We start from the raw sequence: 13,297 nt of genomic DNA, 5'->3' as shown, positions 1-13,297 counted from the left end.
GGGGGGGGCGCATTAGCCCTAATAGCCCCCCCCCTGAATACGCCTCTGTCTGATACAGAATAGTTGAAAATGTTACCAAATACTTCAATAAAACTTAACTAATCTTTAAACCCAAGGATAAAAAGTAAAAAAAGGATTGGAAAGATGAAATAAAGAACAAAAGCCTCCTTAACAGTTTCAATAGTCTATGAATCTGTATAGCATCTGTATAAATAAAGCAAAAATTTGTGTTGTTTGTTTGCTTGTTTGTCAGAATCCATGAACCCCTAGACCGATTTGCCTTAAATTTTCATGGGGAACTTGGTAAAACCACGGAAATGTTCTAAGTTTGGGTTTAAAAGTTTAAAGGGTTGACTTCAGTAGGGAAAATTAATAGATTTATGTGGATTATCAGAAAACTAAGTTTCCAGGCAAAGCTGTGTTCCCAAGCAAGTAGTTTTCATTAATTAATAGATTTATGTGGATTTAAGTTGGGAGATTTTAAAGATAATATGCTCCCATGGTACTACAGGATAACCAAGGTTCTCCAGCTCTGATGTTCCCACATCTAGATGAGGATGGAGATGAGGATCAAGGTGAAACGAAGAGACGAGCATCAGCTGCTGTATATCTGGACGCAGTAGAACTACCGGAACTCATCTTAGTAAAAACTAGAATTAAGAAGATACAAAAACAGGTTCTCAACTCTGCACATACTCATATCTCCAGTATGCTCTCTAGGTTTGATGAAAATGAGGGCCAGGAGAAGAGGGAGGTACTGGAGAACAGTATTAGGGAGAACCTGGAAAGGGTTTATGATCCTGATCAACTAGAATTAGAACTTAAAAGAATAGTCAAGGATTTGATGAGAGAACACACAAAAAGTGAAACAAAATAGTAATTAGAACTGATAACAAGATTCAAACTCTAATTATATAATACATACATTTTTTCAACCTAATGATGTAAACTTTTTATATTTAAAACTTATAGACTATTGTGTTTATTTTGAAATATCCATCAGTTTGCAAAAATAATAAAAAAAATAGTTCGACAAAATATCTGCAATTGTGTGTATTTAAGTAAATAAAGGAATTGAGTCTTTAACACAAACCCTGGATTTCCAACCCGATGAAGTCGAAAAAACTTGACTAACATCCAACAGTTAATGAATTCCTTAGATTTTCTTAAATTGTCTTTGTTTTGCATGAATCTGCTTTAACAGAAAAGTAACAATTGGAAATCATCAAATTTTGAGCAGGGAACAGAAATAAACAGAGAGAAAACAACGATATGTTTAAGACATTTGTAAGGTTTAACAGGGTATGTGAATCTGGGCCCGGGTGTGCCCCGATTTAAAAAAAAGTCGCTTTTTTAATTGAAAATATTGTAAAAAATTAAAATCAAATTAAATCAATTAATTTGGTTACAGCAATATATATATATCGACATGATTGATTTTGTTCAATTAACTTTTGTTTATTTATAAACAATTTCTGTATTTCGTATCTGTAACATTTACATATATAGTATAGAGATACTTGCAATTTTAAAATTCCCGCGAATCTACACATAAATATTCTGTCCGTCTCTCCCAAATCTTGAGTTTTCTCAGTTACCTATGCGTAGAACTGTAAGGAGCGGGGAAGTTTTCAAAGTTCTCCTGATTTTCTTTTCTCCTTAAATCTCAGCCTCCTTTAGCTCCTTCAGCGTGCAGGAAGGAGGCTAGGGCTCCTTTTAAGGGTCAAAGTTAGGTCAATAAGGTGAGTCGGAGACCCCTAAATCTCCTAATGTATACCTGAACTATCAGGAGTTGGGAACAGTGCAGGAGGAGGAGGAGGGAGAAAGGAGTTGAGTGCATATATGCAGTGGCCCTGCTGGGCTGAATATAGGGGAAGGAAAGGGGGAGTATCGGAGCCAGGTATTTTGGGGATTGTGAATTTCACTAGGCTTTAAATGAAACTGAGATTCTTTAATTTCTCCAAGTTTCCCTACTCTAACAGCTCCTTAATTCAATCCTACTCCATCCTCTACCTTAACACTCTATTTTTCCTTCCTAACACTCTGTTTTTCCTTCCTCACTCTATTTATCACCCTCCGACACCCTAACCCCCGCCCCGCCCTCCTCCTTCCTTTTATCATTCCATTAATCTCAAGAACCTATAAAATTCTATCAAATTGATGGAATTAATGGATCAAATTTATTTCCACTTGTGGGTTCTCTCCAAAGTGACTTACGCATTTCTACGCAGGATGACATATAGAAATTATCACAATTAAACAATTTTAAACATAAAAAAACAACAATGTCATCCTTATTATTAATCAGACGAAAGTTTCAAGGGTACCGTTGTGAATCGGACATTGCCTTCTTTGCATGAAAGGTCACTTGAAATTACGCTTACAGTCACTTTAAAGGTACAAAATCACGAGTAAAAAAACATCAAACTGTGTTCATGAAAAATGCAAAGTGGATTAAGTACAATCTTTGAATATTGTCACTGAAAATCTCAAGTTATTTGGAACACTAGAGCTCCTAGAGCATTTAATTATAAAATGGTATTTCTATCAACCTATGAGATTCTGTAAATATACGAAGGTTTTTTATCTAATTTTTACTAACTTTGAAACATTTATGAGGGTGTAAAAATGTGTTTGTGTTCAATAAACGTCAAAACGGATGAACCGATCGGGCCCAAATTTTATGTGGAACCTCAAATGGCCCCATGCAGGGTAGGTTTATGAACGATCAAAATTACAAAAAATTGTGTCAAAAGTTTTTTTTGTTAAAAAAAATGCGCGAAAAAATATTAACAAAACCGCGAATTTTTGTTATTGTTTTATATTGTAAAAAGAGAAGATGCTCATAGATAGGCCCACTCGTAAAAGTTGAAATAAAAGATAGGTGCAAATCTGAAATTCTGAAAACTCTTGCTCTCCTCAAATTACTCATCTTACATTACTCAAATTTACCAGAGAATATTTGCTGAATCATCTGAACCCTTTGAGTCACTTTAACATGCGAAAATTTGATAAACATGTATTTTATAAAAGTTCTTTGTTCGGCGGTAAATCTTAGTTCGGCCGCCATTGTTAAAACAGAAACTTTGTACTTTTGTACCAAATGAAATCCAGATGAGATAGATAGATATTTTAAAAACTTAGTAAGCGCATCTTCAAAGAATATCGTCATTCATAGAAAACGATCTCTTTAATATGAAAGTTAATTACTTAAATTTTCTAAAAAAGGTTGTTTATGAAAAGTTAAAGATACAGATTGGGAAACCAGTTTACTTCTGTCGACTGCATTTGACAATTTTTGATATATCCGATTTTTAATTTCCTATTTTTAACATTTCTTTTAATCGGCATCAAATTCAACCTCTATTTGCTTAAATAAAAATTTGAAATTAATAGTTTTAATAGAAAAAAATGGCTCTGCAATTTAATTTAATAAGTGATTAAGTTATTATAATTCAACATGACTACATAGTACATAGTACATACAGATTATAATGTACTTAGAATGTAGGAGAAGGAGTAGGAGTAGAAGTAGGTTTTCATGAATCCTGTAGGAGAGAGGGAGTACTACTTCTGGTTCCCTGATCCGTCTCAGATCTATTGTACTCCATTCTAACAGAGAGTAGAAGTAGGAGTGGGAGTAGCGTGAACCCTACTAGAAAATAGTTCATCCAAGTCACTCCATCTATTACACTAAACACAACGAAAAATAATATGCAATACATAGAGCTAGAGGGTTTAAATTATGATTAAAAATGTTCAGAAAGGAATTGAGTTCTTGCCACAACCTCTAATTTTCAAATCCCTATATATTTGCAACCCAAAACCATAGCCCTTTAAAAATTCAAACAACTAATTCTGTTAGAAATAAACGTCTTAGTTTGAAAGTAACAAAGGTTTACACAATCAGGTTGCAAAATATATTGATGAGAAAATTAGAGTTAGTGTCAAGAATTCAGTTCCTTTAAAAGTTGCTGCAAAGGATAATTATTTAGATTATCTTTTAAATATCACTCTTACTGACAATAGTAAGGTTATAGAACGTAAAGGATATTATTGTTAATAATATTTTACCTAAACATACCGAGGAAAACAGCGACAAAAATTCGTCCAACCTTTGAAAAGATGATCTTTATAATACTTTTATTAAAAAAAAGCAGACATGAAAAAATTGGGAATTAAACAATAGCTGAAAGGTTTGCAAATCAGTATTAAGTATTTAAGTTTCAAACGCCAACCTTTTTGTTAAACTGTTTATTGGTATTTTCAACATCCTTTTGCTTCAAAGGATTTCCTTCCCATACAGAAAGTGGTGGGGTATTAATTGAATTAATTGTAAATTTTTTACATTTTTACAAAAATCACAAATATTTTATTGGAAACGTCGTCTCGGGCCAAAAAAGGGTTGATTTAATCATTCTTTTATTTCTAATCGTGACAAATAATTATGCCCGTTTTAAAGCTCATACAAAAGCTAAAATTTCATGAATCTGGAAATTTTTGGGGGGTAAAATATTGTGGCCATTGACTTAATTTCTTTCAAATGAACTCCATTTCCCAGATAACAATTTTGCGGTAATTCCCAGGAATCTTTGCGGAAAATCCGCGGAAATTTCCAGGAATCTTTCTTGGGAATGCGCGGAAATTCCCGGGAATCTTACACAGGAAAATCCGGTAAAATTCCGAGGAATTTCTCGTCACCCATTCTTGGGAATTTCTCGTATCCAGTTCCGTGAAATTTCTTGTAAGGATTCTGAGGAATTTCTCATAACCCTATCCAAGGAATTTCTTGTAACCAATTCCAGGGAATTTTTGGTTACCAATTCTAGTGAATAACCGGAGAAAATCAGAGAAAAGTTATTGAGAACCAATTCCTGGGAATTTGCTGGGACTATTCCCAAGATTTTCTCAAGAGTTCTTCAGGAATATCTTGACATATTATCAGCATAGTGTCATTTATTCGGTTCACACCGGTACCCTTTCATCCTTTATATAAGTCATTTTTTTTTCTTGAAAAGTGTTAATTTCTCACAATTTTCCTAAATTGTTTCTGCAGTATAAATCCGAAAATCACTTTTATAAAATAAAACACATTTCGTCTAATTTCTGAATATGTGACGCTAAATTTTAACAGTTAAGGAAGAAACCTAACTTGTTTACTAATCACCTGGAACTTTAAAGAACATATATTATATAGTATCTATAAAGGTGAATGTTTCAGACTAAGCCGGGTACCCAAGGGTAAAGGCTATGGATTTTTTAGAGTACCTGCATAAAGTAATAATTAAGTGTATTTGCTGTTGTTACAAAGCAAAAAGTGATAACTTATTAAATCACTTTTTAAGTCAAATGGGTCTTTCCCAGTGCACAATTGGTGTGTCTAATGTTCAATGGGCTATTTCAAGGAAAAACTTGAGTTTAAAAGTCGTCTTCTTATTCCAGAGTTTTCCGTACCTGACCCCAGACAAGGGTAACTAGAGATTCTGGTGCCGGATAGTTAATTTCCATGAGGAGCTCGTAGAACAGAGCAATTATACATCTTAATGCAACCATTGAACATATTGAAGAGACAAATATACCGAGTTTGGAAGCAGAAACTAAAAATATTCGGATAAAGTGAACTAGAACGAAAAAAATATGTTATTGTAAGTACATTTCAAAAATGATTAATCTTTTTTATCAGCGCAAAAGTGTAGAGCAAGAACATATGCTAAAATAATTATTGGAAGATAATTTTCTAAAATTGTTTTGTTCGAAATAAATTTGAAATTTCATAAGATACTATTTATAACACTATTATTTTGGTTCGAAGTGCTAAACAGTTTTTGGACATAATTTTTCTCTTTATCAAGGTTCAAGTCTTTTTAGATTATATTTTGTCCCGAGCTTTAGCAGGATTTTTCCTGCATAGCACGTCTTTGATAAAATTCACCCTGAAACTGACTTTGAACAATAGTTAGTTGTATAAAAATAAATTCTTTCTTTGTCCGAACTAATTTCACAATTTTTTATTTCTGAAAATTTGTTTGCTCCAGGCCAGGTATAGGATAAATCTTATTGTTCTTTATTAGTTAATTAGTAGTCACAAGAAAAGTCATGAACAATCCCTTTGCTAAAACAAAGTTTTACTATTTACCTATCTTTAAGCAGATAAGCGCCAACCATACTGAACAACCGAGGCTTAATGTTAAAAAACAGGAAATTACAGTTTTCAGATTCCCGTAGAAAACATCAGAGAGCCTGAAGTAGAATTTCAAAATTTTCCATTTTTTAATTTTCCAAAATTTCGATAATATAAGACAGTAGCAAGACGAAAGTCGTCTTTAAGCTTTGAATGTCTATTCTTCTTAAAACAACAACAACAAAATAATCAAAGTCCTGCCATTTCCAAAATGTGATCTGCCTTTTTATGCTGTCAATATCACCGGAGATATTAAGAATTTTATTCAGATTTAAATTTATTAAATAAAACCAAAATTGTCAAAATCTTTAAAAAGTTCTTCATATTAAAAGCACAAAAAGCCAGACGACCAATGACGACCTTCAAGTCGTCTTGCTACTTTCATGTTTCGTGGGACACCCTGTATGTAAATTTTTGCAAACATTTTCTGTGTAATATGCTCGATCAAGAACAATATTATAGGAAGTATCAGTCCCAGCAAAGGCTTGTAGATTTATAGAAAAAACTTTAAATTTCGCGAAATTTTTTGACTTGGACATTTCAGAGAATTTTTTGTTTTGGTCCATTCTATGGAAACCCTAGCCTGGAGTTAAGAATGTTGAGAATAAAAGAAATCCCAATTATTGAAGTTCCAATATATCCAGTCTCAATCTAAATTAGTTTTATGATGTAAAGGGATTGCTCACCAAAATAAGCTTGACTCCAACCTGACTAAGACCGAATGGTTGAAGATTCTGGTTGACCACGGTAATCCACATCATGGGAACTGTCACACAAGCAAAGGCAAGACCTAGGGGCACGCTGAACTAGTTATAGCCAAACATGTTTAAATTGTTAAAAATTAACACAATTTGATGTTTCATTCGCATAGTCCTTTCTTTTACATTTTTGTAAACCTTAAAAGTGCAAAAATGCAGATATAATTCTAATGGGAAAATCTTAAATACATCATAATATTCTGATAAAACCTTTTAAACTTTCTCTTCTTGTTTTTGTTTTGTTTTTTAGAATTCGTAACAGTAATCATAATAAAGAGATGCAAAGTGAGCTGCTCATGAGCAATGCTTTGAATTCTTTCATAGTTTTCGATAAATAGAACTGTCATTGGTAGTATTTCTAAATGGCTTACCTGCTATTACATTCTTTGGATTTGTGAGTATATGTCGGATTCCTTTCATAAAATTCTGTCGTTTAACAGTTGCAGTAACTGAGGGTGGAGAAGGAGGACTATCTGGGAAGTACAGAACCATGATCAGGAACAGAAGAAAGACTAACCCCGCCTCGCAGTACAGTATGGTTGACACTTCGCCTTGTACACAGGGTTACACATAAAGGATGAGACTGTAGAGACGACCTGAAAATCTTGAAATATAAACATTTCAAGGTTGAGTGAAGTAATCTGTGTTTAATATAATTATTGGATGATTTAATGATTTGGCAAAGAAAAAATCAAGTTTACAGTTGCATGGAAACATGAATATAAAGAAACAGACAGTAAAAGTTTCGTACAGTCGTCTCTGAAGCCTCAACCTTTGTTGGTAACCTTGTATTGTCTCAGACAGGGTTTTACTCTTCAAATCCACAACAGAGTCTGAAATCGTTTTAATTAAAGAAAACAATTAGTTCTAATATATACAGGGTGTCGCTAAAAAAATGCTCTTTTAGACGATCGATTGAAGTCAATTAGAGGTATGTATGTACATTGTATATATACAAAGAAGTAAGAATAGTTTGAAATTTGTCATTTTGACTCTGTGGAAAATTGATTAAGAACCATTGTGATAAGTTTAAGGAATATTTTTCATTGCATTTACATTTTTTTCAACAGATTAGAATAAGGGTTTACTTTACAATCACACAAAAATAAGTAAGAATATTGATAAAATGATTAAAGCGTGGTGATATATTTGCGCTGAAATTCCATTTAAAGACATAGTCATAAAGTTTTTATGGCCATTTTTTATGGTACTTTCTTGATTGTATAGACTAAGGTCTTGCCATTCTTCCAAAATAACTAGGCATTTCATAGATTTGTTTAGCAGATTTTCATTTTTTCAAGACCCCAATGAAACTCCATAATACGGTTTAATTCAAATTCATAAACCCAACCAACTAAAAATGTCTGACTTCATAAATTGTTGTGCTACATACCTCTAAATATGTAGATAGATAGATATATATTTTAGTAACTATTTTGATAAATAACAATTACAATTGAAATAAATCGACCGGAATTGTTCCAAAAATGTTAAAAAAATTGAACCTTGATAAGTGCTACAATGTCTAAAAAAGCAATTTTAATTTTTTTTTTTATTTTACTTCGTTTTTTTATTTAAAATGATAATGTCGTCTTCCGAACCTGGATCTGTTACTAGGCGAGGAAAAAGTAAAGATGGCGGAATCAATCCTGCCATCTGAGTTCCAATAATTATACCAGTAGCTGTAGAGAGAGTCCCAATAAAATAAGTAAAAGGGAATGTAGACGTAATTCATAACAGCTAGCTCTCCGTTTATATGGTAGCATGTCAGACTCAAAATGGGTTTAAGAATAAGAAATTATACTGAATATCTAAAAAGGCTTTTAAATGTTATAACTGTATGATTTGTTTATTGGTCCTCCCTGTAGTTCTCTCTCCTGGTGGAAACCAGCGGGCGCTGAGCACCGTCAATGTTCCCTCAATCATAATACTGGGACCGCATTTAATGAATTGAAAAGAGGTCGCTGATCTACTTACCGCCGGTTCAAATCCTGAACAACGGATTCACAGATAATGATTCATGAGAATTTGAATCGGTAATTCAGGATTTGAATAGTATGTGTAGTTCAGCTACCTCTCCAAATCATTAAGTTTGGTCCCTGGACCAACCGTTCAACCCGCTGCAGATAAAACTAGGATCAGATGCAATAAACAGGATAAAGTATACAGGGTTATCCACAAAGAATTAGACTGTAAAAATGACTTGAAACGCTAGATTAGGGCTGCAGACACATTCCAAGCCGTTTCGTTAACGGTTAGTTCAAACCGTTTTTAAAATAAAATCTTAGATAACCATTAGTTAATGACCTCAATTTTCATCAATCGTTAATGGTACTTTCGCGCCGTTAACGGTCTATCACAGTATTAATGGCGCGAAGTGGCAAACAAAATTTCGTTAGCGGTTTATGAAATCTTAACAACACAGAAGACGACATGCCAAAAAAATCGGTTTATGAAATCTTAACAATTGTGAACACAGAAGACGACATGCAGTTTCAATAAGAATAATGAAATTCACCGTTTTTAAAATCAAAATCTGTTTCGTTTTCTTTTTTCACCGTTAATTATTTTCTTTCAAAAGCCGTTAATCCGTTGCGTTAACGATTTAAAAATTAACGGTTTTTGCCGTTCGTTAACGGACACTTCCGTTAATTTTCAAAACCTCCGTTTCGTTAACGGAACTTTGCCCAGCCTACTTAAGATATGACGATTTCAAGGATAGAATAAGTTCTCTGTCTTAAAGTCTATAGTTGCACTTTGCAGTGAACATGAATATTAGGAAACAAACAGTATACTAGTTCCGTACAGTCATCTCTGGAGTCTCATCCTATGCGGGTAACCCTGTAGTTAAACCATGAATACGTACTTCAACTTGAACCGGAAAACAATATAAGTGGTTCAACTACGTCTACGCGGATCAATTACTTCCTGGTATTAATTAAATCTAGTTCCTGGTTATCTTCAGAATCTGTGGATCCATTGAGACACATCTTAATAAAGTTCCTAGAGCAAGAGCTCCAGACCCACTCCAGACTACAGTACTTCGCAAACCAAGCTTCTGGAACACTGCATAGCTAGCGGGAACACTGGGAAATGAATAATCTGAACTTGTGTAGACAAAAAATTATAAAACACACAGTCTGAAACCAAAGTGATTCACTTTGGTCTGAAACACCAGAGGCCGAATTTAAAGAATTAAAGCCGCGGCTCAAATATGGTTGGTTCGACTTAAATTTGTATTAAATTTTTCAAGATTTAAGCCGGTGGTCAATTAAAACCGGTTTGGGGGGATTTGAGACGTGGGTTAAATTAATTAAATTCGGACACAGAGCTGAAAACTTTAGAATTGGATACCTTATTCCGATTACTAAATCTATTTATCCACCGTTGACACAATTGACACTTTTTGCTTAATCCTCTCATTTTGAATATCCAGACTGGATTCCACCAATAAGAGTTCGCTCATTGATTTCGTGGGCAAAATTTCAAAATTTCTCGGCTTCTAATTGGCTGTTCGGGATTTGGATCCGCCACTCTATTGGTTGAATTTTACACAATTTCCAGGAAACAAAGTGAAGAGATAACTAAAAAGAGGAGATCAAAAATTGATCTCGATATCCACAATTCTTAAGTTATTAGCTCTGATCATATTACCACTAAAGTATGAACAAATCTACAATTCTGTAATATCGCGTGAAAAAACTCTTGATTCTGGATACAATTAATTATTCAACAACAAATTTCATTTAAAAACAAGAAATTACGTCTTTTAATCAGCATGATAATCGTTCGGCAAATTTTATGGATTTGTGAAATTTTATGGATTTATGGAATTTCATGGATTTATGAAATATTATAGATTTATAAAATTTTATGGATTTATGAAATTTTATGGATTTATAAAGTTTTATGGATTTATGAAATTTTATGGACTGTGTTCTGTCATGTTTGCACCTTCAAATTTAACAAGCTGCAGTTGTAGGTGATTATCTCAATACAATGAAGCCGACTTTTGATTTCAATTTTGATTTATATCGCAGCTGTTGAACAGTTTAACTTAGAAAGTATTAACATGAGCTTCTTTTTGTCGACTGTGAGGAATTAAGTCATTATTGATAAAATGGCGTCTTGAGTGTAATAATTTAATCGCCAATCACTGCATTAAATATTTTCATTAATTTTGAACATTTTCCGCAATTATTGGATGTGACGTCATTTCCGTCTAGAGAACAGAACGTGAAAGAAACATATTGTTTTTTTGACAGTTTCAAAATATTTTCAAGAACTACGGATATGCTGCAGGCTTATATTTCTAAAGTGAAACATCAGGCTTCTGAACGCCACCCAAAGACCAAAAAGTAAAGAAAAAATTGAAGAATCAACCCCATTTTGAAATTCTTAATAACTCTTTGTTAAAACACTTTTTGTCATTTATTTATGATTTATAAAATGAAATATGACTCAACCACCGTAAACTCCTGTTCATTTCAAGAACCGGGTTGCTGACTTTAAACCAGCCAGAGCAAGCTGTACAGTACACATACAGACTATGTACCGAGCCGACCTTTAACCAGCCAGAGCAAGCTGTACAGTACACATACAGACTATGTACCGAGCCGACCTTTAACCAGCTAGAGCAAGATGTACAGTACAATTACAGTCTCTGTAAGACAAGCTGGAATAGTACGCCAAATAAATGATCCTCTTCTAGGAAAGTGCTAAACTCAAAGAGAATAGAATATATATTAGAGAGGAATTTACTAGAAAAAAAGTGTAAAACGGCCATTTTGTTGTACTGTTTCCATACTGCGGGTGTACTTCACATATTTATGCTATTTAACCTTTTGGGCCCTGGAACAAAATTTTATAGAAAATCTATAAATAGGCTGGTTTCATAATTGACCAATTATCATTGAACATAGACTCTATGCCTTTCACTTTACAAACGATGATTTTCCGTTATAACTATAAATCAAATGATGTTTTTTATTCACCTAATTAATTATAAAGTTTATTTAACAGTTCAAAAAAAATTCGAAATTGAAATAGATAGTCTAGGGAACATACTGTATTAATGTACTCCACTGCATATAATTTGAGAACATTTACATGATTTGTACACTTTGAACTCCCTTTCAGGCTGAAAGGGACTGAAAAAAAATCATACCGAGAGATTCTCTAAATTCCCTTCTAATATATATTCTATTCTCTTTGGCTAAACTCCAATAATATTTGGTTCGTCACCCTGTATACCTACCTAAGCATGCTGACTATAATCTGAATATTATTTGTCCAAGCAACTGATGCTTCAGACCAACCGAACCCTGCCTTTGCAGACTGTGCTATTGGACCCCAGGTATTAAAAATACAGGCCTAGACAATATTCAAGTTAAATGAATTTTGAATAAGTCACTAAGTGCAAAGAACTCTTCTTGATACCCATACAACTGTTGTTTAGGAAGACGACACTTATTGAATCCACTTATTAAGTGAGTTGGGTTTGTGAATGTGATACGATGCACACTGCACAGTGATTTGTTTCATATTTAAGATAAAAAATGAGTCAAACAGTCGTCTTTTTTTCTACTAAGCATGGAGTTCAGGGGCACCAGAAGGGAAGAGGGCTATGGGGGCTCACAACCCCCAAGGATCAGTGAAATTTATAAGTTTCTAGAGGGGTTTCCGGAACGCAAAGAGTACTATCTATGCTGAAGTCCTCCCTGGAAATAGCATTCTTTATATAATCCAGATTAATCTCAAACTTGATAAACCAGTGATCAGTTTGTATCGGTGCTCATTATTGGGAGATCCACTTAATTAACTTAATAAGGGACAATACTGGTGTAATTTCAAATGATTTTACATTTAAAGAGTTAACCGAACCCGATTCACAACGTTATCCTTGAAATCTTTGCCTGAGCCAAAAATGAAGGAAATATTTATATTCTTCTTGAACTTCCCTTGTTTCAAAATTATTGTCGTTTTAATATTTGATTTATTATCTTAACCTGAGAACTAGCAAAGAGAGAATATATTCCTAAGATATACCATCGTAGACGATACACAGTAAACTCACTCTCGGACATTTTATAATTCAATATTATAATATAATATAATTAAATATTATAGTCAAGATTCACTTTGTTCAATTAGAAAGTTATAAATAAAAGATACTCCCTCCACAATTGTCTTATCTATAAATTCATTGAACGATTTCAGTCAGAAAACAAACTGGAAGAACAGCCATGATATGAGAAAAATTCGGTCGAATAGGGGAAAACGGTCAATATAAGATGTAAATAGAGGGGGGAGGGGTTAGAATAAACATTTACGTGCCCATTTAGCATTTTCCTTTTAT

General features: G+C 33.4%; 1 protein-coding gene across 1 annotated transcript; it reads right to left on the bottom strand.

Annotated features, from left to right (window-relative positions):
- Positions 1-3,433: 3,433 nt before the first annotated feature.
- Positions 3,434-13,079, bottom strand: LOC111711251 (disrupted in renal carcinoma protein 2 homolog). The gene is made up of 14 exons (XM_023485589.1): positions 12,948-13,079; positions 12,197-12,312; positions 9,891-10,025; positions 9,039-9,071; positions 8,802-8,869; positions 8,541-8,621; positions 7,725-7,772; positions 7,311-7,490; positions 6,889-6,971; positions 6,765-6,832; positions 6,137-6,240; positions 5,455-5,597; positions 4,075-4,115; positions 3,434-3,693 (listed from the first exon to the last, which is right to left on the bottom strand). Exons 1-14 carry the CDS (start codon positions 13,023-13,025, stop codon positions 3,540-3,542), a joined length of 1,332 nt encoding a protein of 443 aa, XP_023341357.1. The 5' UTR covers positions 13,026-13,079; the 3' UTR covers positions 3,434-3,539.
- Positions 13,080-13,297: the final 218 nt, after the last annotated feature.

This window comes from Eurytemora carolleeae, unplaced genomic scaffold (genome assembly GCF_000591075.1).
Source record: "Eurytemora carolleeae unplaced genomic scaffold, Eaff_2.0 scaffold58, whole genome shotgun sequence".
Taxonomy (NCBI): Eukaryota; Metazoa; Arthropoda; class Copepoda; order Calanoida; family Temoridae; genus Eurytemora; species Eurytemora carolleeae.
The sequence above is the reverse complement of the archived record's forward strand: the minus strand, read 5'-3'. Positions and strand labels throughout refer to the sequence as shown.